Source organism: Polychytrium aggregatum, assembly GCF_025602895.1.
Source record: "Polychytrium aggregatum strain JEL109 chromosome Unknown BJ171scaffold_30, whole genome shotgun sequence".
Lineage (NCBI taxonomy): Eukaryota > Fungi > Chytridiomycota > Chytridiomycetes > Polychytriales > Polychytrium > Polychytrium aggregatum.
In genome coordinates this window covers 150,088-178,023 of record NW_026516232.1, presented here as the reverse complement: position 1 = coordinate 178,023, position 27,936 = coordinate 150,088, and the positions used below count along the sequence as shown (strand labels likewise).

At 57.2% G+C, this 27,936-nt stretch overlaps 9 protein-coding genes across 9 annotated transcripts; 6 read left to right on the top strand and 3 right to left on the bottom strand.

The window, feature by feature from the left end:
• Positions 1-653: 653 nt before the first annotated feature.
• On the top strand, positions 654-4,398 carry BJ171DRAFT_177043 (uncharacterized protein). The gene is made up of 13 exons (XM_053106033.1): positions 654-1,309; positions 1,425-1,450; positions 1,533-1,629; positions 1,731-1,865; positions 1,990-2,181; positions 2,249-2,405; positions 2,529-2,605; positions 2,743-2,862; positions 2,995-3,141; positions 3,323-3,508; positions 3,630-3,753; positions 3,920-4,055; positions 4,155-4,398. The coding sequence occupies exons 1-13, from the start codon at positions 809-811 to the stop codon at positions 4,297-4,299; spliced, it is 2,043 nt and encodes a 680-aa protein (XP_052964635.1). The 5' UTR covers positions 654-808; the 3' UTR covers positions 4,300-4,398.
• Positions 4,399-4,724: 326 nt separating this feature from the next.
• BJ171DRAFT_627429 (uncharacterized protein) lies at positions 4,725-7,054 on the top strand (the record flags this gene model as incomplete). Its single annotated transcript, XM_053115556.1, has 8 exons — positions 4,725-4,844; positions 5,080-5,110; positions 5,246-5,384; positions 5,507-5,639; positions 5,797-5,913; positions 6,023-6,140; positions 6,273-6,513; positions 6,653-7,054. The coding sequence occupies 8 exons, from the start codon at positions 4,725-4,727 to the stop codon at positions 7,041-7,043; spliced, it is 1,290 nt and encodes a 429-aa protein (XP_052964634.1). The 3' UTR covers positions 7,044-7,054.
• A 155-nt stretch (positions 7,055-7,209) lies between these two features.
• Positions 7,210-9,653, bottom strand: BJ171DRAFT_513403 (acyl-CoA N-acyltransferase). Its single transcript, XM_053111768.1, has 7 exons — positions 9,551-9,653; positions 9,400-9,415; positions 9,186-9,259; positions 8,632-8,999; positions 8,131-8,432; positions 7,866-7,973; positions 7,210-7,774 (listed from the first exon to the last, which is right to left on the bottom strand). Exons 1-7 carry the CDS (start codon positions 9,631-9,633, stop codon positions 7,250-7,252), a joined length of 1,476 nt encoding a protein of 491 aa, XP_052964633.1. The 5' UTR covers positions 9,634-9,653; the 3' UTR covers positions 7,210-7,249.
• Positions 9,654-9,851: 198 nt separating this feature from the next.
• On the top strand, positions 9,852-12,271 carry BJ171DRAFT_513400 (uncharacterized protein). Its single transcript, XM_053111767.1, has 9 exons — positions 9,852-10,187; positions 10,307-10,429; positions 10,596-10,604; positions 10,728-10,801; positions 10,931-11,005; positions 11,139-11,235; positions 11,319-11,427; positions 11,587-11,650; positions 11,961-12,271. Exons 1-9 carry the CDS (start codon positions 10,168-10,170, stop codon positions 12,029-12,031), a joined length of 642 nt encoding a protein of 213 aa, XP_052964632.1. The 5' UTR covers positions 9,852-10,167; the 3' UTR covers positions 12,032-12,271.
• Positions 12,272-13,027: 756 nt separating this feature from the next.
• On the top strand, positions 13,028-15,178 carry BJ171DRAFT_600816 (uncharacterized protein; the record flags this gene model as incomplete). Its single annotated transcript, XM_053115045.1, has 8 exons — positions 13,028-13,167; positions 13,309-13,317; positions 13,452-13,525; positions 13,818-13,892; positions 14,146-14,242; positions 14,536-14,644; positions 14,815-14,878; positions 15,061-15,178. The coding sequence occupies 8 exons, from the start codon at positions 13,028-13,030 to the stop codon at positions 15,078-15,080; spliced, it is 588 nt and encodes a 195-aa protein (XP_052964631.1). The 3' UTR covers positions 15,081-15,178.
• A 31-nt stretch (positions 15,179-15,209) lies between these two features.
• Positions 15,210-16,083, bottom strand: BJ171DRAFT_176942 (uncharacterized protein). Its single transcript, XM_053106032.1, has one exon. The coding sequence runs from the start codon at positions 15,762-15,764 to the stop codon at positions 15,258-15,260; it is 507 nt and encodes a 168-aa protein (XP_052964630.1). The 5' UTR covers positions 15,765-16,083; the 3' UTR covers positions 15,210-15,257.
• BJ171DRAFT_176931 (vacuolar membrane protein-domain-containing protein) lies at positions 15,861-18,200 on the bottom strand. Its single transcript, XM_053106031.1, has 6 exons — positions 17,897-18,200; positions 17,653-17,709; positions 17,355-17,397; positions 17,049-17,178; positions 16,691-16,812; positions 15,861-16,435 (listed from the first exon to the last, which is right to left on the bottom strand). Exons 1-6 carry the CDS (start codon positions 17,946-17,948, stop codon positions 15,958-15,960), a joined length of 882 nt encoding a protein of 293 aa, XP_052964629.1. The 5' UTR covers positions 17,949-18,200; the 3' UTR covers positions 15,861-15,957.
• Positions 18,201-19,916: 1,716 nt separating this feature from the next.
• On the top strand, positions 19,917-22,808 carry BJ171DRAFT_583943 (uncharacterized protein; the record flags this gene model as incomplete). The annotated part of the gene is made up of 2 exons (XM_053114277.1): positions 19,917-20,273; positions 21,057-22,808. The coding sequence occupies 2 exons, from the start codon at positions 19,917-19,919 to the stop codon at positions 22,806-22,808; spliced, it is 2,109 nt and encodes a 702-aa protein (XP_052964628.1).
• Positions 22,809-24,200: 1,392 nt separating this feature from the next.
• Positions 24,201-25,990, top strand: BJ171DRAFT_513390 (uncharacterized protein). The gene is made up of 3 exons (XM_053111766.1): positions 24,201-24,908; positions 25,055-25,224; positions 25,359-25,990. The coding sequence occupies exons 1-3, from the start codon at positions 24,328-24,330 to the stop codon at positions 25,592-25,594; spliced, it is 987 nt and encodes a 328-aa protein (XP_052964627.1). The 5' UTR covers positions 24,201-24,327; the 3' UTR covers positions 25,595-25,990.
• The last annotated feature ends 1,946 nt before the right edge of the window (positions 25,991-27,936 follow it).

Genomic DNA, 27,936 nt, shown 5'->3' with positions numbered 1-27,936 from the left:
TGTCCATGTCGTCGATGTCGCTCTCGCATCGCCTGGATCGGAGTGCAGGTCTGTCGGAGCAACCGTGCGCAGCATCTCGATCGATTTTGGTCGCATTCCACTCGATCAACTTCCACTCGATCAACTTCCACTCCATCAACTTCCACTCGATCAACTTTCATCGCATCGCATCCCCGCGTCCCCGCATCTCGATTCATCCCGTCCGATCCCATCGCATCTTGGCCGCAAGATCGCGCTGCTCCGCGATTGCCGTCACGCCATGCCCCGACGTGCCCGGGATGATGATACTTCCAGCAACGGCTCCTTTCTTGATGCCCTTGGCGCATCCGAGCACATCCAGCAGGTGCGAGTGATTGCTCGCTCGCTCGGGTGCCGTCTGATGCCCGACTCATCTCACCCCGCCGCTCCACACAGGGCGATGTCTCGATCGACTGGAGTCACATACCACACAAGCTGAAGCAAGGTTGTGCGTCCTGTGCTCTTCACTCTGACCTGCTCAGCGCTCGCCGCTCCTGTTGCCCCAGACCCCACAACTGCCGCCTGACTTGCATTTTCTTCCTTGGCTGCAGAAATCCAAATCGGCCTGCAAAGGGCATCGGGGCCGCTGGATGGCGAGTCGACCCCATCGATTCGCTCCGTGGCCTCTGTCGATCTTGCCCGGAGAGCGGCGACGGCATACCCTCAGTCCTCTACTTCGTCCTCTCCGCAACGTTCGAGCTCTCCTGTCCCGCATCATCGCCCCAGACCCTCGTTCTCGGCATTTCTGGATGACGGCGACCGGCCTTTGGACCATCCGCCGCGATCGTCAATGCTCAGGGCACCAAGCTCCCCGTCCATATTCTTGCAAAACAAATCCTTCTCGGCGAGCCGCCTCCCCGCAGGCCGCCAGTTCGATGCCGGGACTCAAAGCACACCCGTATACACCCTTCTGCCCCATCATCGCTCATCATCGCCTCAGCCCCCGCTCCATGTCCAGTCGTCAACCCAAACCGATGCAATGCCCGTCCCAGAGCCTGTTTCCGACTCGCAGCCTGACTCCAAGCGCCTCAGCCCCACCCTGAAGGCGGCCGACCTGGATCAGCTCGCTGATGCCCCACGACCATCGCCCGACAAACAAGATCGATCGCCTCGTCTCGATCTCCGAGCCCTCGAGTCCCCTGCACGGCAAGATGGCGGGCCAGGGTACAAACGCAGCAAGCCGGAATCAGAGTCGGGACTGTTGAGCCGCACAGCTCGTCTGGTTGACCCCCGGCGAGAGCTCAACCACACAGATCCCGACATGGACGACGAAGATGCCTTTGAGAGAGCGGTGAGGATGTATGCATGTCAACATGGACCAAAGCAGCGCCGACCGATCCTATGCGCAAGCCGATGCACTGACTCGTGAGAGCGCCGACAATTTATCGTCCTGGATGTACACTCAGGATATGGCCCTCGAAGAGTCATTCCGGTAGGATTGCATTCGCACAGCCCAACGTGATCATCCAACAGCCGTCGATGCACCCATGCTGACATATGCAAACCACACACAGTGAGTCTCTGATCGCAACACAAGTGACGCTGCAAGAAAAGCAGAGCTCCCTGTTCAAGGTGCAGCACGAGCTCAACTGTATCGCCAAGTCGCTGAGGGTACAACCGGTGCTTTCGATGTCGGCGAGCAGCAACCGTGCTGATTGCTTGTGAATGAATGGGTGGCATCAGAAATCGTCATTCACACTGATCCCTCACAGAAACGAAGCAAAAAACTGAGTCTCCGCGAAGCCGAGCTCAATGATCGCGACAAATCCCTCGAGGCTCGCATCAGCCAGGAGGTTGCTCGCCGAGTTGAGGAGGAGCTGCAGCGACAGCAAGAGCGCTGGAAAAAGGTATTGCCTTTCTTGAGGGCGGATCGGCACTGGCTGATCGATGCAAACCGCATATCAAAGCATCGAGCCGCTCTCTAGCCCACTGGATCCTGATGCTACTGGCATGGTCTCCTTTGGAACAAAGGAGCTCGATATGGTCCTGGATCGCTGCGACAGCTCATTGAACATGCTATCCAAAGAGAACAAGAGGCTCCAAAACGCCATGAAGGACATGGTCGTTGTCAACAAGAAGCTGCGGGAGCAACTCAACCAGGTCACAGAGGAGGGCTTGGCGAAGAATGCCCGCATCGACAAGCTGACGGCCCAGTTCAAGGAGGTGCGCCATCGTCTGCGTCTTTGAAGCTCGAGCATGTGCTGGCGGATATCTAACCGAGCCGTGGCAGTACCGCGATCGCAGTGAGCGGCTCAAATCAACGCTGAGCGCCAAGCAAGCAGTCGAGCCGGTGTTGAACACGTTGGCGCTACGCAAAAAGGAGGCGCCGGTCGAACCAAAGACTGAGCAGCAGCCAAAGAAGATCAGTGCCGCTGCAAAGCGCACAGGTAGGAAGTATAGAGCCTGCGAGCTGAACGAACGTATCCAGCTGGTTGTTGCGATCGCAGGCGAGCGTGGTTGATCGCGATCGAGTGTGCTCATGCACTCGCTTTGCATCTCGATTGCTCTAGCGAGCACCCAGACCGAGTCGCATATACTTCCGAGTATGGCCGTATGCACAAGTCAGTGCTACATCAAAAACAATCAGGTATTGGCCGACGGGTGATAGGCCGGCCATATAACTCAATCGCATAATACTGCTACGCATAGCCATCGAATGCGGGTCTCGAACCAACCACTTGTTATGCATCGTCTCTGCAATATCGACGCCCTTTAACACCACAGGCGACGGCAAAGCTCAAAAACTACACCCAGATTCTACTTGCAATCATCTGCCGATTATCGCAGCGGCCCACAGTCGAACACGAGCGCGTCAGAGCGCTTATCCACGAAAATCGGTCATTTGTAAGCAGCGTGCACCCTCTGGAGAGTCAGTAACTCGATGAAGCTGGACTTGATCAAACTCAGCCGAGCCATGGTGTCGACGGTAGCCACAACTTACGCCCGCATCTGCGATGCTTCTGCTTCACGATCCAGGTGCTGGACACGGTAGTATCAACGTTTATCGAGGTTTGCGATCACAAGTGTCAGCTGGTGGACCAAGGCGCAATCCTGGACTTGTCGACCGCATACTATGATATCATCTTGGGCATCTGCAGATCCGATCTGTTATCGAGTGAGCAGGTACGGACGCTGCAGCTCTGCGGAGAATTGAATCCGCTGGATTACCATTCAAGCGGACATGCAGTTTGTGCGGTGAACGTCGGCGCGCACCGCCGCAAGGGCGATTTGGACTTTATCGAGTGCAGAGAGCTGTTGGGGACTGAATACAGCCATTTGCTGAGATTTCTTGGTGTCGGAACAGACCTTCCAACTGGCACAGGTGGCATACAAGCGCTATACCGACCTGGTGGCGAGCGATGAGGCGCAACACGCCGACACCGGGATCGATCGCGTACTACTTTCGTTGATCATTGCATCTGGGGTCCAGCAAATCGACGTCCTTGAATCTGTGCTCGATCGACTGCTGCTCGACTTGGCAGCGGATCAGGTTGGGATTATGTGTGCTTGGGTGTCATCTGCAGGCATGCTTCGATGCTCCGGCGCTCCGATGCTCAACTTCTGTCGCTGCATTCTGTCCCGCGACCATCGTCAATTCTACCGGCATCCAGGCGAAACTCTGTTTCCTCGACCACGACGGGCTCGGTATCGTGGCGGCGTTTCTTGAGAAGAATAGCTACGGAACCATTGGCGAGCTAGTTAGCTCGATTGTGCTGAGTCTTTGCTCGGAGGGACGTAAGTATCGAGGTGTCGCTCAGCCTTGAACAGGATCGGCGGATACGGATTTGCAGGAAGCGCCGCCGGCAACGGGCAGATCTGGCGTGGTCGCATATCCAGCCAACTCGGCACACTCGACTCACTCCAACTCGCTCGAATTCGCTGCTGACTGGCCCGCGTCCAGCGTATCTGCACAAGTTCCTTGAGATGTGTGGCAAGAGCAATCGACTGTTGGATGCGGTAGCATCGGCACTGGGTTCCTCCAAGATGACCGTGGCCGAGAACCTCTCCGTACTGGTCCAGAAGCTCTCGAAAACAGTGTAAGTCCCGTGTGGCATCGATGAATCCATGGACCGATGCCGCTGGCGATCAAGTGGCAGGTAGCGAGGCTATCGGCACTGACACAGCGCCGCCAACAGACTCGGTCAAGAAGCCATTGCCAACCACCGCGCTCTCTTCGGTCTGCTGCGTGACATCAAGAAGAACCAGGTCCAGTACCAGAGCAGCGGCGGCGAGTTTCTGATTCTCAACGTAACTTCGGCGCTGAACTTCCTGGACACCTGACGGCCTGGCCGTAGACTCTGTGTTAGGACATGTGCGGTGCAGCGCACAGCTGTATCGGTACCCAGAGCCATGTTCCAAATAGATTTGGCTATCGTTTCCATATCATGTGCACAGCGCAAGCTGAAACCACCGCCACAGAGTCGAGGTGGCCCTGGCAGGACCAAGCCCTCCCTCCCCCCGAGCACAGGCGCATGGGAATCAATCACACATACGTCAGCGACGCCGATGATGCACACTGATGATGCATATGGTATCACGCCGCGAAACGCTGAGGTCAGACTTTTGGCTGCGACGGGAAGACACTGCCTCAGGCCAAGTTGTGCTCTTCTCTGGGACATCCATCTCCCTGTTCACCACGGCGCTCACCAGTAGACCAGCCACACCACAAGATCTTGCTGCAGTCGCCTACAACAATGAAAGCACATATGACGATGGAGGTGCTCGAGTCGGGCTCGACCCAGAAGCGCAATCGAAACGAGACCCTGGAAGCGTTTCTGTCGCGAGTGACCCACATTGCACTCCACAACAAGGGCATCGAGAAGATGGTAACGAACGTGCCCGCAGTGTTCATTGCACCTCAGGGACAGCAATGCATGCGGCTGTGCCTGCGTCGTGCCGTGCCCCAAGATAGCTCGCTGCCCGACGTTAATATCGTCGCAAGCCGCTGTCGTCTGTCGTTGATCATAACTTTGACGCGTTCATGGCGAGCCCCAGAGGACAATGTTGTTTGATGCATGCTGGCCTTTGGTCTAACAGTGCCCATTCCACGGCTGGCTCTAGGAAAACCTCAGCATTTGCAGGCACCTGTCGGGTACGATGTCTTTAGACTCGGGTAGAAGGGTTGTGGATGGCCGAAGGGCTCCCGTGGCTGGTTTTGAAGAACGACGAATGGCATCACACCACTGAATCCTCCCATCGCTCTGGCCACGGCTGGTGTCGTGTGCAGTTCTCTATCTCTACGACAACAGAATCACGGAGATCTCTGGGCTTGAGGGCTGCGTGAATCTCGAGCGCTTGTATTTGCAGAACAACTGCATCACAAGGATTGACAATCTGAGCTTTGGCCTGCCCAAACTCAAAGTCCTGTAAGCAGCGAGTGTCGACCGCCAGCATTATCAAGAAGTTGCTGTGGGTGACCCTTTGGGCTGGCATTGAATACTGAGACCAGTGCCACCGTCCGGATTGCGCATGGATTCGTCGAAACCAGACACTTGAGCCACAACCAGATCCGCGTTCTCGAGCACCTCGCAAACCTGCCCATGCTAGAGGCGCTGCATGTGGATCACCAGCGGTCCGACGGCCCGTTTGAAATCGATGACGACTGTATGGCCGAGCTCGGCGTAGGTCATCTTCATTCGATTCTGTCGCATCGCTGGATCGCCATGTCCATCGCTTCTCGATTCCCACGATGCATGCATTGTGCTTGCAACAGCAGATACCCCCTCCTCTCTGCAAGCAATGTGCATCTAATTGCTGTATTTCCCCGGGCTTATCTAGAAAACGCTCAAAACTTTGACCCTCAGTAGCAACCGGATCACGAGCATCCGCTCGCTCGTCCACTGCCAGGAGTTGATGGAACTCGTGTTGGCAAACAATCAGATCCAAGACTGGCCGGTACGAGGCTGCTGAGCAGCGCTGCATCCTTGCCGGAGGCATGATGGGCCCAACACTCCCTCCAGCCCAGCTCGACTCGCTCACTGTTTGTCGCTTGTGGTCAATTTAGGAGCTTGAGAGCGTACTGTGCTCGTGCAGCGCCTTGATCAAGTTGGACATTACTCAGAACCCGATATGCCATATGATCAAGTTCCGCCCCAAGGTGATCTTGGCCGCGACCAATCTCGGTATGTCTTGGCCGAAGGATGGCACTTTCTGAAGGAGAATACTTTGCGAGGCAGACCACTTGCTCATACCCACATGTCAGGGCAAATGCCGCTCGCCCAACAATATTGACTCATCCGAGGTGTGCTCCTCAGTCACGCTCAACGACAAGGATATTCCTGACATCGAGCGCCAGTTCTTGCAGTCCATGGAGATGGCACAACTGCATCGACGGGCACGTTTGGGCTCTGGACCGACAGGCGATATGCTCCAGGGGCTCACCAGCCAGATGGAGATGATGGGAACGTCAGTTGCTGAGTTTGAGGAACAGCTCTCGAACGACAGCTACGGGCACAGGCCAATCCCACACCTGCCGCCCTATGCGAGCCAGTACAGGTACTATCGGATGCCATCAGTCTTTTCAGACCCTCGGCAGTGCGCTGGCAAATCTGGGTTGCTTCTGCGGGCAGTCGATTCAGGAGCTCCACCGTCGCAATGCATGCTCACACTCATCGTAACACATCGCTGCGGACAGAGATCTGATGCTGCATCAGCTCAACACCATCTCGAAGCTCCAGAGCCTGGAAATCACAAACTCGCTGGGCAAACCCGGCACCCGGACGCGGCCCTCTCCTCCGTTTAGTCGGACACTCTCGCAGAGCAGCATCAACTCGCACAAACTGTCGGAACCCCCAGGACTGGTCTCGGCCGCGCCGTATCAAACTGCTGCCATACCGTACCAAGCCGCCACCCTCAACAACTGGAAAAAGCCAAGCTTCCTGGACGCAGGGGAGAAGGTACCCATGAGTCTGAAAGCTGCGCGTGCTGCCGAGAGGGCATCGCAGCGGGTGGCTACATTCGCCTCCTCCATGGAGAGCCGCGAACGGGAGGTTGGTCTCTCGGGATCGAGCCCAGCAAAGCCATAGCCGCCATCGTTCGTTGCAGACATCATCTTAGTACGTCCGAAGAGACGTGGCTGCGGTCGCGAGCCGCCCAAGATGCAAATCGGATCTGATCATCGTGCCACACTCCAACACAACTGGTACACAATACAGCGACGGCGAGCTGCTCCCTCAGAACCGCCGCCCAAAGTTGCACATATGCAGCTTGTTGTATTAGAGCCTGGAGGACATCAGAACAGAGTCCACTCGCGTGGAAGCTCGGCAGAGCGGAGGAGGCCGGCGACTCTCTCAACCACGGCGCCGTCTTCAGGCACGATCGAGACAGCGCCAATGTCATAGAGCTCTTTGACTGAGGCAGAACCCACGAGGACAGCAGTAAGATGCCCGATGGTCGTTGAGACAACAGCATCGTATGCGTGGCCGGCCTGACCGTCCTGTCGAGGCGACCATTTGGACTCGACCACGCTACTTTTGCCATTGACAAACTCGATGCCGATCCATCCATTGGTGCTCTCGTGGAACGAGTCCGAGACCTCGAAACGCACCCGGATCGATTGGTTGTTGAAGTTGCGGTTGGCGCCGAGTCGGCCCTCGCGGAAGAATCCGTCGAGGTCAACGAGGCGGTACATAATGCCAGGTGCTCGCTGGCCTGCGGGTTGGCACAATCGGCGGATCAGATGGGTCGGGAATTCGTTGCGATCGCGCTCGTCAGAAAGCAGTCGGTGCAGCTGCGGGATTTGGGTGGGGAACTTGACCTGTAGAGCAAGATCAGGGAGAGCCCCATTAGGTGCCGTCAGGCACGGAGCAGCGGCGACATGAGAATCAGAGCCAAGACAGTCAGCTCACATGGCGAATCTGGTCCAGCTGTACATGCAGGAATCCAAGGAGTCCAGAGAGTGCGTGTTTGTTTTCATGGGTCAGCTCGACGACCTGGATGTCGTTAGTGAGGAACGCCTGGGGTTTGGAGAGGGGGTTTGAAAAGCGTGCCGTCAGACCACAGAGGAATCAAGGAGGAATGCGCACCCGGGCAACACAGATCGATGGCTCGGCCCTTGGGGATCGATGGGCGGAGGAGGGCACATGCGCCGGTCGACTGTTCGTCAGTTCGCACCTCGGTGGTTTTGAAAGTATAGATGATATATCCACGTAGCTTGCCGTCGCCGTCCCTCCAGCCCACAGCCTGCGAGTCTCCGTTGGTATCGAACAGTGCCTTGATCTCCGCCTTGGTTCGCTGAAACATGCCGTGGACCTTCTCGGCATAGCGGGTGTAGTGCTCGTGTGCCTCTTCAATGTCGGCCGGGCCCAAAGGGACCAAGGACGAGTTCGCGGGCATGGGAACAAGCTGCCGGGGGAAGGCCGCCGGGGTGACGGTGTACTCGATCCAGGGAGTAGATGCGGAAAAGCCCATCTTGGCTGTGATCGCACAGAGCGGATGGGGTAAGTACGTGCGATCAGTCAACGGCGGGGTCCGCCAAGTGAATGTGCTGCCAGTTGCCGGGGATGTCGACGAAGCTCAGGCTGGTGCTGTTCCGATCGAAGTCTAGGCTGGTGCTGTTCCGATCGAAGCTACGGCACAAGGCCTATTTGTCCATACTATACCCCGGATACGCACCGTAGAACTCGGGCCGGAAGGCATAGAGGGCCACGAGGGAGTGTTGCTTTCGCTGCGCCTCGCTCAAGAAGAACTGGACCGTAGCCTTGGCAAGGCCCTTTTTCTTCTGGAGAAGGTCGGTGCCGACGAATCCGAGGCCGAGGACATCGGTGGGCACCCCATAGAGGTTGACGATGAAGTCGGTGTGGCCAGAATATGCCAGCAAGCCCGGGGTCGGCGTGATCTGGGTGCTGGCGGGCTTGTCCTTCTCGGGCAACTCGGACGATGAGCTGCCGACCGCAGGAGCGCTGACCACGACCGAGAGCGACTTTGGATTCGATGCTGTCGTTTGAATGCCCTCGGTGTTGTTGGCAAAGATGCCCCACATGCTGTGGATTTCGGTCCGGCAAGCAGGATGGCGAGCGCACGGTGATCAGAGACGAAAGCGTCCTGCATTCTCTTGGACCTCAAGGCCGATCTGAGAGACAGCAGCCGCACCCGCAAGATCATGCGATATCGCCGGCGCACGAATGATGGCGATATGCGATCCAAATGGTTTGGCAACGGCGACCTACGTCTTGGCAGGGTTGACCTGGATAGCCTGGTACCATTCAGAGGCTTTCTTTGATCGGGTCTCGAAGGAGGTGAACTGCCGATGCAACCACGGCGATAAAATGGAGTGTAAAGTCAGTATGACCAGCAACGGTAACAGCAGCGATGACAGTGTGCATGTTTGTGTGCGAATGTCGGAGAACTCTCGAAAGCCGAGCACGGACGAGCAGCCCCCACCTTCATTCCAGGATAGCTGTTTGCCGATTTCGCAGGGTAAGGTGAATTAGTGAGTGTAAGCACTGCTGTGGCAACGAGGGTTTGCATGTTGTCTGCATCAGCGATGTCTCGCCGTGCACGGATGGACGACAGATGCGTCGCAGGATCATACCAGAGCACGGCCGAGTTGCTGAGGGCAGCAAAGTCTTCGATCGACTCGAGCTTCCGGAACGAATACGCAGATGATGAAGCCATGTTGGAGGGCTGCTGGTGCTGGATGGCAGCCGAGGCCGCTGGCGAGACGGTCGATGGCTTTATAGGGCATGAACCGGGGGCATGAACCGGGCTGGTGGGTGAGTCATGTGCGTCTTGGCAGCGGGGTGCGCTGCGGCATCCAGACCCATGGCCACGAGCCAGGGGTTCCCAAGGGCGCACGGGGCTGGCTGGCTGAGGACCCATGCCGAGAGGCATGGCTGCATGGCCGGCCTGGGATGCCGGGGTGTGATGGCCGACAGACAGACATGGCCCCGATGGCCAGCCTCTCGACGCCCAGCCGAGCCGATCAGAGACACAATGGCAACATTGTCTCTGCGCCGGATCAGCGATCCCGACCAGGGCGAGACAACCGACCCGCCATCGCTTCCACAGCAGGCCACACCAGCCAGCTGTTCCCAACACCGTATCGAGCCCACCCGCCCCCGCCCAACACAGCTACAGCCGCCCAGCAGCTTTACCCAAGCAAGTCATCGATCGCACTCCTGCAAGCTTCAGCTATAGATTAGGACCGAGATGTTCTTGAAGCCCAACCGGTAACACTCGCAACGAGGCTGAAGCAGGCAACGCGATACCCATGGCAGATCGCAGCGAAATCCGGTCCTGACTGATAGCGGGTGGTCTGTTCGTTGCCCTGGAAACTCTTCGATAACAGTAGCTCTGGCAAGCTCTCAAATGCAGTCAGCGTTTCATCGCAAGATCTGCCCAGGAGCCGCAGCCGTGGCTCGATTTCACCGACGCTGCCTGATCAAACACACAAACCAATGGCCAGAATCATGTAAGAGTGGGAGGGCTCAGTCTATGGAGCTGCCGCCCAGATTGTTTTGCCTTTGGTTGTTCCAACGAATTCCACGTTTGCATCGGTATCGTGAAATGGATCTGTTGATTGCGCTGCGACTGCGACTGATATGTCGGTATCGTGGCGGTATCGTGGCGATACCCAGGTTCGAAAAGTAAGTGTCGACGAAGAACTGGCCCTTGGCGGAGTGCATATGACAGGAGCACGGATTGCGCTGCGTCAACCATGAGCAAGTGCACGCGGACTATGGCGCTGCTGATTGTCCGGCTTGCACTAGATACGACATTGATGGGTCCGGAAGCATCAGCATTCACGAGTTTCGGAAGTTATGCTATGACCTCGGATACTATCGTAAGCGGGCATGCCACAAGAGAACCGTTGCAGCGAAAGGCCGTGCAAAGCCCCACAGCCTCCGAGCGGACAGGCTGACAGATCCATCGCGCTCGTTGGGTCGGTTTGGAAACATCTCTGCCTCTGCAGTCTCGGATAAGGAACTGGAAATCGACATCAAGCTGCTGGATGTCAACGGCGATCGGGAGATTACATATGACGAATGTGAGCGTGCCTTGCTTTTGAATCTGGCGCGGTACATCCGCTGAGACGGAGTGACAGTCGGCTTGGAGCAGACGAAGGCGAACGGGTTCTGATAGCCACCACTAAAGCGAGCGTGGTCCATTGAACTGAGCAGTCATCAAGTGGTGGATGAGCGACCACAGGTTCAAGATGCTGCAGCTAACACCCGAGGACTATGTCCAGCTCCAGAAGGCATGCCAAGACTTTCAAAAGTTCGTCATCCCCCCCCGTGCCGCGACGCATAAGTGTACATGTGTCCATCATGGCATTTACCGATACCAGTGCGGCCTCCCAGGTTTGACAAGGACGATAGCGGATGCATTGATATCCGTGAGTTCAGGGGACTCTACAACGACTTGGTCAAGAAAAACATGGCGCCGAGCTCGCTGACGGCCACACTACAAGTAATAATGCAACTGTCGCTCACCGCAGAGGGCAATGGCTCACCGCAGAGGGCGGATGGCTCACCGGACGCGAAAGTACAAGATCCGAACGGGTTCGGGGCACTCACTCGACTCCACTAACGTCTCATCTAATCCGATTCATCCACTGCACGGGAGCAGCAAATCGATACGAACAAGGATGGGAAAGTGAGCTTCAACGAATATGTATATTGGCTGGTTGAAGGTAAGCGTGAGGGCGTGGAGGCCAAGGGTGTGATGTTCAGTACATGAACGAACAGGATGGGGAAGAGGTCGCTCTGGTGGCGGACTGGGAGGGTGCTCGGAGCAAAGTTATCGCCAAGTAGCACGGTCAGACTAGACGCTGTCTGTGCGATGCTCCGTGGTGGTGAAGGGCGGACGCAGCCCTGGCGTCGTTCTGACATCCTCCAATATTGGGTACGTCTGTCTCGATTTGGACTTTGGCTTGATCAAACAACGAATCCCGTGCCTCGAAATGACGTTCGGGCTCGCGTGCATGCCTTGAAACGCCACAGGGAGATTGAATCCACCTCTGAGTCGTCGAAAAAGCACCGATGCACCCTTACGACAGAGGTCTACTCAATGAAGACGATCGCTGGTCTTGGGATTGGCCAGACTGCCCGACAATGTACCGCCACTTCCCATCCATCATCCCTCCTTTCCCCTCGCCGTCCACCCCGGTTGTTCCTACAGCTTGTGCAGGCGAAAGGAACCGAGCAACTCCACTTTGAAGTCAGATGCCACCATTAGAGTATTCAAAAATGGAAACGAGGCGCTCTGTAATTGTGGCTTTGTTTTGGGAATACATACGCACATGTACCATTCACAACGAGTATCCATCGCGCCATGGACTTTCGCCTCGTTGCAGTGCAATTCTATGACTTGATATACAGCTCGTGGGGGTCAAAAGTATCACCGGTGTGTTCAAGCCAGTGCCTCACAAGTCATATCCGCTCTCGATAGTGGGCGACAGCATCATGGGGGACAAAGACAGTGGTCGTACATTGAACGAGACGACCAGCCGTACTGCTTGCTGAGACCCAGAACCCAGGATGGCCAGTCACAGGTGTTCGGGCGATGTGACATTCGAGTTCTTAATAGGAGCCGTGTATTAAACGCATAGAAAAAGGTAGCAATTGCTCGCACATACCGACTTTTTCAGTTTGGCTGCATGTTGTCCGCACTCTAGATCAGCAAGCGGCTCCACGCCAACAGCATTGGCAACCAGGTCCGTCACAACGGTGCAGGCGCTGATCGACGTCACTCAGCCCGTCGGCCGATCGACATCATCCGACACACATATATAGAGTCCCTCGTTTCAGCTTGGGCGCGATGCAGAGGACTGACCCGTCTCGACAGAGTGGGCAAAGCCACATCCATTTTCGACTGAACACCCTCTCCGACTTTCGACACCGCAGAGCAAAGTCTCGGAGCTCTGACGTCGCTATATCACTCTCGCAAAGTGGTCGCTAGACTGAGAAACGAAGCGGATATATCACCTCTGATCGATTGAACCACACCTATCGTATTCCTCCGACCCCCTTTCCCATCGCCATCACCCTATTGTGTATCGTGGCATACTATGCAAAACCTGACTCTCAAGTTTAACCCCAAGGAGCATGCCTCCGGACCTGCAAGGGGAGAAACCAACCGGTCGCCCGTCAGAACATCTCCATCTTACTCTGGGAACAACGCCTCGGCTAACAGCACTACCCAGGCAATGTCTGTGCTTTGGATTCCTGCAATTGAAGGCGGGTTGGGTTGGGCTGGAACAGATGCACCGCCTCACGGAACGGAAGGAGGCGCATGAAACAACGCTGATGCCTGGTTCGATGTTTTGTTTCCTTGCGCCGCTTCATGCAGGTTCAACAAGTAAGCAGCGTCTCGCACAAGAGTAACAAAAGTCGTGTGGTCCACCCACCCCTATCTCTCGCCCACTCCCCCGGTCTCACACAAACACGTCTGTTGATTCTCCCGATGACCTTGCTCGCTTTCTCCATCTCCAGATACGACATTGACGGTTCGGGCGCGATCAGCACAAAAGAATTCCGCAAGCTCTGCTATGACCTCGGATACTATCGTATGTAGAGCTGTCGTTTGCTGTTGGCGAGAACGGAGATGAACCGAGAGAGGGGTGGATGGTGGATGGTGGATGGTGGATGGTGGATGGTGAATGGTGAATGGCGTTAGAAAGATTGACAGAGAGAGAGAGAGGTGGGAAAGCTGCGAGGAGACTGTAGGTACCAAGGGGCTGGCCTAGTTATGCTGGTGCGATCAAAGGATTTGACTTGCACGAGAATCGACGGCCATGCAGAACGACTTCATCGATAAGCTCCTGACATTCTTTGAAACACCACATTTCTGTCAAAAAGTGTCCGACTTGGAGCTGGAGATGGATTTGAAGCTGTTGGACGCGAACGGCGACGGGGAAATCAGCTACAGCGAATGTAAGATGCCGATTGGGGCCGAGGCGAGAGCGTGGTTCGATGCCTTTGGAGAGTGAGAGACTCAACGGGGTGTTTTGAGGTCCGACAACGTGTCGTTAAGGTCCGACGGCATCCTGAGCGGCGAGGAAGAAGATCAGGGTGCAAATCCCCCCGGGGTAGTCGTGCTGCATCATGATAAGCCAAAGACTCGAGCGGCTTTCACGGCGCCGATGGGAAACAAGCCTCTGAAAGCATATTTATGGATTTCGATCAGTTATAAAGTGGTGGAAGAACGACAAGCGCTTTGAGATGCTGCAAATGCCGCCACAAGAGTTTGTCACGGTTCAGCAGTCAAGCTCGTATTTTCAAAAGTACGGTGACCCCCCCCCTCTACCAAAGGGAATTTGCCCATCGACACCTCCGTCACACACCCACGATCCCATCGTATGAATGCTGGGTGGTAGTAGATAGGGCATCTATGCAACAATGAGGCTGCGATGAAGTAGCGGCGTGAAAAGCCGAGGCGGTGGGCGGGCGATCGAATGGCCAACCAAGTGATCAACTGGATCATCGATATGATAATCAACTCGATCACCAGCCGGATCATCGACTAAATCGTCGACTGATGGATCGAAAATGTCCTGACACTGGCATCCCTTTCTAGATTCGACAAGGACAACAGCGGCAGCATTGACGCTCGCGAGTTCAAGGAGCTTTACAACGACCTTGCCAAGCACAATTTAACGACCAAGTCTGTGACGGCAACGCTCAGAGTACGTCGCCATTCGGCATGCCTGGCAGTGTCACCGGGAACAGGAGAGAGAGGGCGATGGACGACGGGGATAAGGGTTGGGTGTCGGCGCCGGGTGGGAGTTTATGCTCCCCAACAAAGCCATACTCAAAGCGGGTCCTAACCTTGCGTTCGGTTGCAACCCAATATCAGGAAATCGACTCGAGCAAGGATGGCAAGATTAGTTTCAACGAATACATTGCCTGGCTGTTGCAGGGTGAGCTCGCGCTTGACATGGACCGACTTGGCTTGTCTACGTATGATCTGCGATGAGTCTGCGATGAGTCTGCTTGGGATAGATTGACCCATATGCCATCGGCACATATCCTCATCTCGGGCGATTCAATGCGAGCGAGCACCATGACTGAGGCCATCATGATGTTTACATTCGCCATGCAGGAAAGGGTGCGGCCAAGTAGCAAGCATCGTTTCTGATCTGAATGATAGTGCGCGGGTTGTGCTCCCACACCCGAAAGCACAGATTCTCTCTCGGAAGGAGGTGCAAGCCGCCGGTGACAGGCTCAACTTTTACCGTTGTATCAATGAAATACAAGGGACTGGGCGGGGGCTTGAATCCAACCTCGCCGATGAAATGTTTATTGATGCATGGGCTGGGGAGCCGTGTCAGTGCACAGAGGACGAGGAGAGACGGACCAAACAAGGAAACCACATGGACTGCTATGGCAGCGTGGGTAACTGAACGCAAGGGATGGAGTGACGATGAGCGAGCATGAGTGTGGGGATACGGTGGTAGTACTGAGCAAGAAGAAGGCAAGAGGACTGATTCGTGGCGAGGGCGATGAGAGCGTATGGTTGCACGGACAATCGATATATGGCCAATGATATAAAAGGGATTGGGGGGGGGCCATCAGACGGGAATGACATCGAGGAGAGCAAGATTCTTGGGACTCTGGCGGATCTGGAATATATCTGGACAACGGCAAGTGATGCCGCCAAGGAAATGTGCGGAAGAAAGGCTTGGCTGGGGAACGAAAAAAATGGAAAGGAGGAGGTGCGAGCGATGCGCGAGTGAAGGTGGTGGAAGCATGGGAAGGCCAAAAGCGCAAAACAACAAAGGGAGCATGTGCAAGGATGGACATCATCTATATCAACCGAGCGACAGCAAGACGGTAGAGCAGTGCAGAGTGTAGAATGGAGCAAGAAGGGAAGGGGAATCAGTCGTGGCTCAAACAGGTGCAAAACGCCAGGAGCAAAAGAGTCCAAGGTGCGCCAGCGTTGCCGCGAGGGAGACAAAGACCCAAATATGGCTGGATGCTGTTGCGGACCCGCTTTGATCTAGAGCCGATCAAGATCGGTTGCGTTGACGGGCGAGAAGCCATTCTTGGGGGCGATCGCGATGCCTGTCGAGGAGATGCCAAAGGCCAGGCCCGAGGCGGACGACGAGTGGTTGAAGGCCAGGTCGTTGAGGCTGTCCACGGACGTCGACAGGCGACTATGGGTGTCATCTTCGTCGATCATGATGCTCATGACATCTTCTTCCTGATTTATCGACAGCGTGGATTTGTACTGGTGCAGACGCGCTTTGATGACGGCATCTGTAAGCCAAGCTTGGACAATGTTCATGATCAGGGGAATAACCAGCATCACGACAAGGACCTGAAGCCGCACGTTGTGGCTGTCGATGAGGGGCTGGAGCAACCATTTTCCCAAGGTAGCGAACGCCGGGATTGATTCCAGAGCCAGCACCACGGTGGTCTTGACCAGGACCCAGGCAATGATGAACAGGTTCAGTTGCTTGTACCAAGGATAGAATCTGCACTCGGACATGATATCGAGAATACACAACGAGCATGGCGCCGATTATTGTCGGTCAGAGCCAATCAGTGGGTCGCAGAATAGGCCAGATAGTGGGTCAGAGTGAGGGGCATGCAGAGGAGCCCATGCGACTGCTACACCATCGAACGCACTCGTGTCGCTATCATTGGGTAGCGCTGCACAGTTCAGAGCCGAAAAGAGCCCCGCATCGGACTGCATCGAGTACCCAAGTCGATCACCGACCGGCGCATACCTGGGAGGGTTTCCATAGTCACCAGAATGCATGTCGGTGATCCCACACATGTACGCCATCGAATGCAAGATTCTCAGGAACATGTAGAGGATGGCAACTCCGATCGTGGTATCGAGCATGATCTATGGCAGTACGAACGAGACGCATATGTTGACTCAGAGACGGACGGCTTTGAGTTGGGTGCGGCTCAGGCGCTCACGAAATGAGCGGGTCCCACGGGGTAAACGTAGCAAGCCCCAGCCCCCTCATTGACAGAGGACCAGATCAGTCGACAAGTCCGAGGCCAAGACCGAGACCGAGACTGCAGCAGGCTCGACAGGATCGCGGGTGAGCAATCTCGGCGCGAGGCGAGTATTACGTTGAGAAAGTACCACACACAAGGGTTGTTGGAATCGCGGTGGCCGTTGCTGGAGGACAAATCCGAGAGTGCAACGTTGACAAAATGCACAATCAAGGCCGCAAATCCCTGCTTGCTGGTGTCCATGAACCTGGAGGAACGGCGCAACACCACGTGTGTTGGGGTCGCATGCATTAGATCGGTACAGGCACCCGATTCCAGGCGATCGTGAGCGAGGCGCGATGACCATCCAAGCACCGAGCGCTGCAGACACACACACGGCCGCATCGACGGAGCTTGGCAAGATGAGCCAAAGACAAGACGAACCAGATGACAATGGGCCGCCTTGGCCGCTCGCGGAAGCGTTTGACTGAAGCGTCCAAGGGCGGATAGGTGGCGTGCATTCCAAGATAGCAGTGCGGCCAATCCGGTCGACAGCCGAGCAAACGGAGCAAATCGGATGAGTAAATGCGATCGGTAGCGCCCAGGGTATGGGCAAGATCTTGTGGTGTACCAAGAGAGGTTGGTGCCCGTGGAACGTACAGGAAACAGCGATGGAGAGGAACTGGCTGAGGCACTCCAGACACGGGCAAGCGGCCAGACGATCGCCTCGATTGGGACTTACACAGCAAAGATGCCACGACGATTGTGCCCAGCAAGACTTGGACGGCAATGGCGAATCCTACGAATCGATACAAGCGTGGATATCGAAGCCTGTCAGCAGAGTGGGGCGCGAGTTCCTTCCGGGAATGCGCTCCTGTCGCCAAGGTGATTCTGGGAAGGCTCGGGTTCAAGCAAACCAAGCGATATCACATGGACAGGAACGGAGCTGAGCGACAGGCTCTTCGGAGGGGAATAAAAGACGGTACCATCCATGAGCTTGCAATTCAGCTCGTGATCGTCGACGGAAGCAACATTCATGATGAGATGGACGAGGGCGAGGGACGACTGGGCTGGGTTGGTCTGGGCTGGGGCGACGCAGGGACGAGGGACTGGGCGATACCGAAGACGCCGGAGACAGGCAGCACAGCTGAAGACGAGCGAGGGGGGAGCGACACGACCGAGCCACGGGAGAAGAGCGGGGGCGCCAATCGGAGGGGTGTTCTAGATTCGAGGCGATGCGATGCGATGCGATGCGATGCGATGCGATGCGAGGAGCGGGCGGATGGACCGGGGTGCCGAAGAGGGCTGTGTTGGGGAGCGCGAGCCGAACGAGCAAACCCGGGGCGGCTGGACGAGCAATCCGCGACACGTGCGTGGCGCTGCGCTGGGTCGATCCTGGGTCGAGTCGGATCGAGTCGGATCGACCCGGGCTTGGCGGAGAGCAGCACGTGAATGCGGAGTTGCTGGACACCGACAGGGCCGCAGCGATTGGTGCGCCGGACGGGCTTGTGGGGGGTGGCGGGCAAGCCAAGCGCAGCCACAGCCTGTGTCGACAGAGGCTGTGCGCGACACAGCATTTGCTGCAGGCGGCTGTTTGGCTGCGTCATCGCGCCTCATGGCCCCCCCGGCACAGGAGCGTGGCGGTGCGCCGTGGGATACAGCGTGGGCCTGATCGCTGTGGGCTCGGGCCTATTGTGCCGCCTGTCGCAGAGCCGGTCCAGCCGGATCGATCAGGCGCCAGAAAGATCAACGACGAGCGGCCGAGAGCAATCCCAGGCCGGATCCCATCGGACGACGGGCGGGTCAGACGACGAAGACCGAGGGATTCATATCGCTGACCCGGTCCCTGCGGGTGCGGCATTGCCTGGCAGGCGTGGGTCGTCGAGTGCGGGTGATCGAGTGCGGGTCGTCGAGTGCAGGTGGATGGGGGGGAGCAAGGCAAGCCCACCGATATCGGGCTGGCACCGTCGCCTCTCGGCAACCAGCCCATCTGCCATGGAGTGCTTGGCATTCGGGCGTCGTTTGCGATTGCAGCGGGCTGGGGTGGATCGGATTCGAGTCCTGCTTGGCGGTGGCGTTGCGTCGACAGGCGGTTTTCATGTTAATTGTTGATTGTCACTTGTTGATTGTCACCTGTTGATTGTTAATTGTTGATATCACCCGCATTCTATGCACACCTCCACTCTATCCACACCACCACCACTCTATCCAAACATCACCATCGCCAACAAGACACCATCGCCATGTCGTCGCTCTCGTCGCTGCGGGCCCATGGGCGCGCGTCGCCGCTGCCCATTCGCTTGTCCCTCTTTGCGGTGCTGATCATCCGCCCAGACGCCTCCGTCCTCTTGGGTCGCTTTCCACGGCCCTCCTGTCCGACACCCTTACTGCACCCCTTCTCGCCCAACCTTCGCCCGGCTGCACTCTCTCACTTCCCCCATCTGCACTCCTGCATTCCTGCGCTCGTCTGCGCCATCTGCTCCACAGATAGACAAATAGACACTGGCGCCTGTCACAGCACTCTCCCCAAACCGTGTATTCCGACGAATCAGGCTGCATCCCCATCCGCCCGACATCAGTCTTCTGCTGCTCGCCCATCCCTCTTCGTCGTCTCTATCCACCACCCACTGGCCTTCTCGCCCCGGGCCGCCCCACGCATCCCCCAGTTCTGCACTGTGCTCTCGAAGAACACCTTTCCCTCAGCCCGCTGCCGCCAAGCCAAGCCAAGGCCCATCCGTCCGCGATGTGGGTGATGTCACCGTTTTGTACATGTTGCGATTCAGTCCCGTCCAGCCCAGTCCAGCCCCAATCCAATCCAATCCAATTCAGTTCGGCCCAGCCCGGTCCCATCGCCATCTTTGCTTGCCTTTGCCTTCCTCCTGCTGCTTTTCCTCCTGCTGCTGCCTCTGCTCCCGCCTATTTGGATGACCGTCGCTGACTCCCCCTTCATCCTCTCCTCCAACGTTTGGTCATCATTCGCCCTCCGCTCCTGATCCGTGCGCTGACATGCACAACCTCTACGACCCAAACCGCATCGACGGGCCCTTCTATAGGTTCTTTGCCTTCAACTCCAAGAAAAAGAAGCCCGACCAGGACTTGCGCACCTCCCTTCTCCATGCCCTGCGACTACCAAACCCGTCCTTGCGAATGTCGGCCGCACCCATGGATATTCCCCAAACCGCCTTTGCCGGCGGCGCTCAATCAGGGCTGTCGCAGTCAAAGTCCACCTATACCAGCTCGCTGAGGCTGCGGTTCGGCCGCGAACGGGCCGACAGCTTCCGGACCGAGACAAGTAGCGTCTGCACCGACTCGACCGACATCTCGGCCTTTTATGGCCCTGGGATGATGTCGCTTCCGTACGAGGTACTACATCCGTGCCATGACGGCCCCGTTCTGTCCTGCGTCTCTTCGTTTTCATTGGGTGCAAATACGGCCGCTCCTTCGTCGCTGGCTGAATATTTGGTCATCCAGCATCCCTATTCGCTGCATTTCCTGTCCACGATCACTCTCACTCGCTGCATTTCTCGTTGACGGTTCCAAGGCGTTTGGGCTGGCCTGTATGCACCCTGTCTGCTCCTCCCCACTTGGCTCGCATGCTTTGCATCTCCGTCCTCTGCTTGGAGGTCGCCTGCGTGCATTCATGCAGCCACCATGCCGTGCCCTTCCTATTTGAGATCCTGTCACTCGATGCTAGAGTCATCACCAAACCACTGATCATTGCTCCCATCTATTTGGTTTGGTTATCTCCCGATCTGATCCGATCCGATGGCCTGGAAACCTTCTTCGGTACCGCGGTGACCCATATCCATCGTATCCATCGTATCCATCGTATCCATCGTATCCATCGTACCAACTCTTGGCTTCTTGGCTCGCTCTCGCCGCATCTCGCTGTGCTTCGGTCCCATCGCCGTCGTCTGTTTCCGCGTAATGCTCGGACTTGTCTGCGGATGAATTCCTGCGCCTGGCTGGCGCCTTGCCTTGGACAACACATCCCACCTCGACTCATCTCCACTCATCTCGACTCGTCTCGCGTCAATCATCACTCCCACGACTCTCACTCGGATGCATTGGCTCATCTCATACGACCAACTGTCTCATCCGCCAAACTCACCTCTCGTCAACCCTCCACCTTGAACCCATCACCAGGTTTGGGCCCGTGTCGTCCACTTCCTGCCAAACCCAACCAACTTTACCCGCCTGTGTCGATGGAGCTACTGCATCTCCAAAGAACCCACCTTGCGTCGCGACTGGCTGCTGACCCAGTATGGCCGGCTTGCCCTCTACTACGGCCTCAAGAAGCACAAGAACCTGCTCACTCTGTCGCTTGCCGAGCTGCTGATCCAGGAAGAACGAGTCGTCCCGCGTTTCTTCTGCCAGCTCATCAACAGAACCATCTACAAGCCGCCGTCGCCGTCGACAACCCTAAACGACTCTGAATCGCAGCCTCAGCAGACACAGCTCGTTCGCCAACCAACCGAGATCGAGCGGCTGATTATCTTGCAAGGCTACCATCTGTACGGCGACGAGTCCGGTATTGCCTGCGACGACATCGGGGCCTTTGAGCAGCACGCCAACAACATGGCGGCCTCCAAAAACATGATTCGCGAGCTCATCGTCAAGTACGGCTTTGTTCCATTGGAAGAGCTCACGCCTATGGCTGCCCTCCGCATCTACCAGATCGCCAAACTCGATATGCTCCTGCTGTCCGCCCTCGAGTCCAACGGCCTGCATCTGAGACGTATCAACAACCCCTTCATGAAGCTCATCCTGCGCGACAACCACGCCTCGATCGATCAAGTCCGCATGTACATCTCCCGAGGCATGCGCTTCACCAAGTCGCTCGTCAGCGAGGTCATCCGCGAAGGCTTTGAGCCAAGCGCGCTCCAGCTCCTCGAGTCGTTCGTGCCGCAAGAGGTCCTGTTCCACTGCTCCAGGAAGCTGCTCCAGGACTTTATGGGACCCAGCGGCCACGCCAACATCCCGGCCATGAGCACGATCGTCTCGCTCATCAAGGTGCCCGAGTCCTACATCGAGGAGGCGCTCATGAATGACAACCATCGCGGCGGCGCATGCTTTACCCGCTGCTACGAGCAGCCCCAGCCCGCCGTGATCTGGACCTGGGTCCTCAACACCTACGGCGCCAAGCATCGCTTTTCGGTGACCTGCTTCGACGACCTCATTACCTGGGTCGGCGAGCTCGGCACCTCGAGTCGCGCGGCGTACTACCAGCGCGATCCCAGCGCCGACCCCATGAAGCTCGTGCTGTCGTTTGTCGCCAGCGGCTGCCGCATCCAGATCCGCCACGTCAAGAGCATCGCGCACGGCGCCTTGCAGAGCGCCTCAGACTCATCGGCCCAGATCGTGCGCGGCCTGATGCAGCGCTTCTGCGGCGAGATCTACGAGCGCAAAATGACCGAGACCGAGAAGACACAGTGGATCTCGGCCTGGAAAGACGCCATTTTGATGAACCAGGAGTGGAAGAAGCAGTTCAAGGCGCTCGCTGCCTCTGGCTCCAGCGTGTACGGCACCCGCCTGCAGTCCTTTGCGACCCTTCGTGGATCCTCGAGCCGGTCCAAGTCGCCGTCGATCTACTCGCCCGATCGCCAGGACGGAATCCATCTCCATGGCCACCACAGCGTCATCAGCCTCGCGTCGTCTCACTCCCCTCAGAGCCCGACCTTCCCGGGCGATGTTCCGATGGTCAAGCTGCCGTCCATGACTCGCATCGGCTCGGCGTCTGGATCGGACCGAGTTCTGTACCAGGAGTCCTTCCTCGAGGCTGTGCACGAGTTGCTCACGTTCCTGACGAACTCGCTGGACAGCAAAACCAAGATGACCCGCAGCCGATCACGATACACCGAGAAGCTTATCAAGTTTGGCAAGACTCTTACCATCTGAGTCGAGGCCGCTGGTGTTCGGGGACATGGCCCGGGGGTCGTGGTCGTTGCCATGTGTTTGCCGTTGGACCTATTCTCTCTATTCACATTTGCCATTCTTTTGCTTCCCTTTTTTATATACGACCATTCGATGTGTGGTGCCTACGAGCCTTCCTTTGCCGCTTCCCCTTCTTTCCATTTCCTCGGCGCTTGTTTGCTCTCGCACGCTCTCCTTCATTGCAGCATTATCCACCCATGACATCATATTCTAATCTTACTTGCGACCACGAGGCAAGGTTTCGCATCCACAGCGCAAGGCTTGGATGCACTCCTCTTGCCCTTTTCCTCCGTTGCCCTAATGACTCTGACTTTTGTTTCGACTGGCTTTGTTGTACACATATCGTGTGCTCTCTCAATTTTTGACTACGCTTGCAACCTCTCTTCGTAATTGCCCACCACCTTCACTCCCTCTCTCACACATCTGTCCTTATTCTTGCTTTCTTGCAGTCTTGCCTTCTTGCAGTCCTATTTGCTTGCTTGCACTTCGCGCCTCGAATATTCCCCTCCCCGCTCCGCCTCCGTTTGATTTCATTAGCCCGACCAGCTCACAGCCTCTGCAAGACTGGCCCTCTTGCCCTTCTCCTCGAATATCCATTTCGTTTGCAGCTCGTTCAGAAATACCCTCCTCCTCTTCCTCTTCTGCGCCAGCGATGTTGGAGAGGACGAATTGCCCCTGTCTTGTGGCAGGGCATGAATACACCAATATCCTTGCGTGTCTGCCTTTCCTGTCTCTCGCGACCAATGTCTTCGATGTCGCCACCTTCGGCACCGAGCCATTGTCCCATCCCCTGTGTCCAGGAGTGAGCGAATGTCTGGCTCGAGAAGGCGGGCGGATGCAGCCAGCAGCCAGGAGCACAAGGGACACATCGTTGGTCATGTTTCGTGTTGGGTCGGAGCTGTCCGGGCTCTTGCCTCATCTCCATCCCGGCCATGACAAGAGCGAGCGACGAGGCCTCCGACGATGCCCAGTGTCTGCGTCCGAGCAGGACAAAACTCACAGCGACTGCCTGTAGCGCTCCAACTGAAGCTGATACAGAGAGGTATCACCCCAGCCGCCGCTTGTCTGGATCTCTGATGGCCCCGCTGTCTCATTTGTTTCCCCGCACACCAAGTTCGTCCGGCCGCCTCACCTCCCACCTGTTTTTGTTGCTAACTGCACCTGCAGGCTCTTCCCGAGCAACTGGGCGCTGGCTTGCGGCATCACCGAGCCGCCAGTGCTGGTGCGGGCCGGCAGCGGAGACAGCAAAGCATCCTTCCATGTCCATCGAGGCGTCCTGACGACCGTCCCGTTCTTTGAGGCATGCCTATCGGGCACCTTCCGAGAGTCGCGGCTCAACCAAATCGACATGCCCGAGGACGAGCCTCATGTCGTCCAGCATCTGCTCGAGTTTCTGTATACGGGGCGCCTCAGCCTGGGTCTGGGTCTGGGTCTGGGCCGCGCCGAGACCAAACCCAAGGCCAAGTCCGGGCTGTCGAGCCATATGCTCGTGGCGGTCGAGCTCTTTGTCCTCGCCGACAAGCTGGGGCATGAGCGGCTGCAAGATCTTCTCTTTGGTGCGATATCGGAGTTTGAGTTTGAAGAGGCCAGGACATCGTTTGCCTTCTGGAAGTTTGTCTACGAACGCACCCCGCCGTCGTCCAGGCTTCGGCTCGGCTATCTGGTGCATTTCCAAGCCGAGAAGCTCAGGAATATGATCGACGGCTGGACACAGGCTGGGCTGTTGGGCCTGGACCTCGACTTGGACTTGAACCGGGGCCTGGACACGGGCCCGGATACGAATACGGATACGGATACGAATACGGATACGGATACAGATACAGATACATATACGGAAACGGATATGAAGATCGACATGGGCCATGGACTGGCGGATTATTCTGATCTGATAGCCGACGCCGCGCAGATTGCCAGTCTGGATCTCGACCTCCTGGTGCTGTTCCCGACCCTGGCCGGGGCCAGCCGCGACTACGGCATCTTCAAATGGATCATCCCGCTGTGGAGCCATGTTCAGCGCACTCGCCTGGTCAACAGCCCCGTCTGGACTCTCCGGCAGACCCAGTGGTAAGGACTGGCAGAGCATCCTGGGCTCGGCAAGCAGCCGCAGTATATGGGCGGCAATGCCCTGACCACAAAGGCAGCAACGACACCGAGCCCGGGCATTTCGATCACTCGGACCTAATCAAAACACACATCCTCCTCGCCTGCAGGTGCTTGAAGCTGGGTCTCAGCCGCCATCGCACGGTTTCCCTCTTCCTCTACTGCTGCGGCCCGTCGTCATCGTCGAACAAAGCCCTGTCGTCGGTCTGTGTCGAGTTTTGCTTTTGTCTGGCCAACCCACAGCAGCCCAAGATCCAGTATTCCAGCGGCCGACTCTCGAGTGAGTACTGCTGCACAGCGGAGACGCATGGATCGCAAGAACGAACCGTGAGAAATCAGCGTCTCCATGGACTAAGGGAGGGGGGTTGATAGGACTCAGCGACTGACCGATGGAACACTTTGCCACCGCAACAGATCACCGGTTCCTCCCCGAGACCCGAGGTATCGGATTCAAGCGGCTGGTCAGTCAAGCGCGATTGATGAGGCCGGCAGACTCCAAAGCCCGCAGCATCATCGAAGGCGATTGCGTCATGGTCGCCCTCTTTCTCCGGGTGCTCGATTGCGACGGAGACCTGTGCGTGCATGCAAAGGGCGCCGCTGGCCAACCGAGGCCAGACACGGACCTGAGCGAGGCTCGGAGCGGGGAGTGAGAAGTGTGAATGCCGTGGTGTGAATGCCGTGTGAATGCCATCAGTGCTGTGGATGTTCAGGGTGCTGTTCGTTTTTGTCAATGGATGGATGCGGGGCCGTGTTTGCGGGTTGTCGGAGCGGCCAAGGCCTGCTCCATGGTGGAGTGCCTGCATCGACACACCAGGATCCCATGAGCGCAACGAACACGAGCGGTAACGACATGGGCCCAACAGCGGCGTCGCCCCTGCACCATTCTCGACATGCACCCGATGGTGTCGTGGACATGGGTCCGTTGTCGCTGGATTTGGGTTGCGACCCATCTTTCCCCTTTGCCTCTGTTTCGCGCGACAGAGTTGCTTCTGTGCGCGGCTGTCGCACCGCGTCCGCCCGAATAGGAAAGCCCAGGCGCTCCTGGCCCAAAAGACTCGCTCGGGTTGCTCTGAACTTTGGTCTCCTCTGGACTGGACTTTGGGTTCGTCTGGATTGGACTTGCTTGGACGAGTCTCGCCTGCATCGATTCTACTCCTGCATCGATTCTACTCCAGCATCAATCTCGTCCCCCCCCCGTCATGGTTGCTCCGCCGAGGGACATCCTCGAGATCGTCTTTCTGTCCCGGACCACCGATGCGTCCACCCGCTTCAGGCTCTCGCTCGTCTCGCGGCGGCTCTACCGCCATCCCCAGGCTGCCCGAGTCTGGCTGCAGGCCTTTGCGGACATCCTCCTGATCCGCAGCACAGCGCTGCCCAAGTCGCTGCGGGCGCCCAACACATCCCTGAAACATGTCTCCTTGGGCGCATTCCACCTCTTGAATCGCACCACCACCACCCCGCACCCAGCCGAGGCTCTGTTCTGGGAGCTTGTCGCCCAGGATTCGGCGCTGTTCGAGGCCATCATGCGCCGTATCCAAGCACAGCATGCGCCCTTGTACGATCGCTGGTTCAACTCCCTCCAGCCGAACCAGCAGGCCGCGACCGTCTCCAAGTTCGGCGCCAAGCATATGGACCCGATTGGCCCGCTGCAGCTCTCGTACTTTGACAGCGAGCTGCAGACCTTGCCCGAGTCGATGGGCAACATGGTCGCCGCCCGGGAGCTGCGGGTCGACTACAACCAGCTGTCCTGGCTGCCCGACTCGATCGCCAACCTGCCGTACCTCGTCCGCCTGAGCGCCAGCAACAACCACCTGCAGCGTCTCCCGGCCTCGTTCCCCCGTCTGCGGCAGCTCTCGCAGCTCGTCCTCTACGACAACCAGCTGACGGAGCTTCCCGAGGCCATCGGCAGCCTCTCGACACTGACATACCTGGCCCTCGAAAACAACCAGCTGACGTCGCTGCCGGACTCGTTCTGCGACCTGGTGCAGCTTTCGTACCTGGATCTGGGGCGGAACCGGCTTTCGCACCTGCCCGAGGCCTTTGGCAACCTCAACCGCATCACACAGCTCTACCTCAGCGACAACCAGCTGGTGGAGCTGCCCGAGTCCATCGGCGGCCTTGAACTGCTGTCGCAGCTATACCTCTGCAAGAACAAGCTCTCGCGCCTTCCTGAATCCATCGGCCAGCTGACCGAGCTGACCTATCTGGACGTCAAGGATAACAGGATCGAGGGACTGCCGGACTCGATCGGCGGACTGGAGTCGCTCTCGCGCTTCATCCTCAACAACAACTGTCTGCGCGTCCTCCCGGACTCGGTCGGCCAGCTGCATGCCCTCACCAAGCTTCATCTCTGGAAGAACGCGCTGGTGACGCTGCCAGAGAGCATCCATGCCCTCGGCCTGCTTGCCAGTCTCGACGTCGGCAGCAACGGCCTGCGGTATCTGCCCGACTCGTTCGGCAACATGGGCTCGCTCACGCACCTGAGCCTGTCCAGCAACCAGCTCGCCAGCCTGCCAGAGTCGTTTTGGTCCCTCCCCGTCGAGTGTGAGATCGATCTGTCGTACAACAACTTTGAGACGCCGCCTATTTCTCTCGACGACCTGAAGCGCTGCCCGAACCTGAATCTTTCCGGCAATCCGTTCACGAGGCCCGCTGCCAGTCGACAGCCGGACGACACCGAGCGGTCGCTGACGCTCAAGCGACGGGCCAGCAAGTTTGCCAGCCTGTTCTTCTGGAAGGGCCGGTAGATAGACTGGCACGCAGAATCCTCGACTCCTTTTATAGCCACAGTCCAAGTTCAACTACATTCACGAGACACACTGGTCAGCCCCCCCCCACCACTACTACTACTACCACCAGCCTGTCCAACGGTGGTATCTGTCCATCTGCAATCCCTCGACAATAGAGCACATGCCCTCCACCTCCTATTCTTTCTATCATCGAATCATCCCCCTCGTCTATCATTCTACGTCCTTTCCCCATCAGTCAAAGT

Bases quoted from the DNA above. Each gene is read 5' to 3' on its own strand.
- BJ171DRAFT_177043 (XM_053106033.1), top strand. From the start codon at position 809: ATGCTCAGGGCACCAAGCTCCCCGTCCATATTCTTGCAAAACAAATCC. The intron at 2,182-2,248 runs GTGCGCCATCGT...GAGCCGTGGCAG, and splicing joins TGACGGCCCAGTTCAAGGAG to TACCGCGATCGCAGTGAGCG. The intron at 2,606-2,742 runs GTATTGGCCGAC...TTAACACCACAG, and splicing joins GCTACATCAAAAACAATCAG to GCGACGGCAAAGCTCAAAAA.
- BJ171DRAFT_513403 (XM_053111768.1), bottom strand. From the start codon at position 9,633: ATGGCTTCATCATCTGCGTATTCGTTCCGGAAGCTCGAGTCGATCGAA. The intron at 8,433-8,631 runs GTGCGTATCCGG...GTGCGATCACAG, and splicing joins CTTCCGGCCCGAGTTCTACG to CCAAGATGGGCTTTTCCGCA. The intron at 7,974-8,130 runs GTGCGAACTGAC...TCCAAACCCCAG, and splicing joins ATACTTTCAAAACCACCGAG to GCGTTCCTCACTAACGACAT.
- BJ171DRAFT_513400 (XM_053111767.1), top strand. From the start codon at position 10,168: ATGTTCTTGAAGCCCAACCG. The intron at 10,188-10,306 runs GTAACACTCGCA...CTTCGATAACAG, and splicing joins ATGTTCTTGAAGCCCAACCG to TAGCTCTGGCAAGCTCTCAA. The intron at 11,236-11,318 runs GTTCGTCATCCC...GCGGCCTCCCAG, and splicing joins GCATGCCAAGACTTTCAAAA to GTTTGACAAGGACGATAGCG.
- BJ171DRAFT_176942 (XM_053106032.1), bottom strand. From the start codon at position 15,764: ATGATGTCCATCCTTGCACATGCTCCCTTTGTTGTTTTGCGCTTTTGG.
- BJ171DRAFT_176931 (XM_053106031.1), bottom strand. From the start codon at position 17,948: ATGAATGTTGCTTCCGTCGACGATCACGAGCTGAATTGCAAGCTCATG. The intron at 17,179-17,354 runs GTTCGTCTTGTC...CCGTTCCTCCAG, and splicing joins AGGCGGCCCATTGTCATCTG to GTTCATGGACACCAGCAAGC. The intron at 16,436-16,690 runs GTATGCGCCGGT...GTCCGAGTGCAG, and splicing joins GACTATGGAAACCCTCCCAG to ATTCTATCCTTGGTACAAGC.
- BJ171DRAFT_513390 (XM_053111766.1), top strand. From the start codon at position 24,328: ATGCTCGTGGCGGTCGAGCTCTTTGTCCTCGCCGACAAGCTGGGGCAT. The intron at 24,909-25,054 runs GTAAGGACTGGC...CCTCGCCTGCAG, and splicing joins ACTCTCCGGCAGACCCAGTG to GTGCTTGAAGCTGGGTCTCA. The intron at 25,225-25,358 runs GTGAGTACTGCT...CCACCGCAACAG, and splicing joins TTCCAGCGGCCGACTCTCGA to ATCACCGGTTCCTCCCCGAG.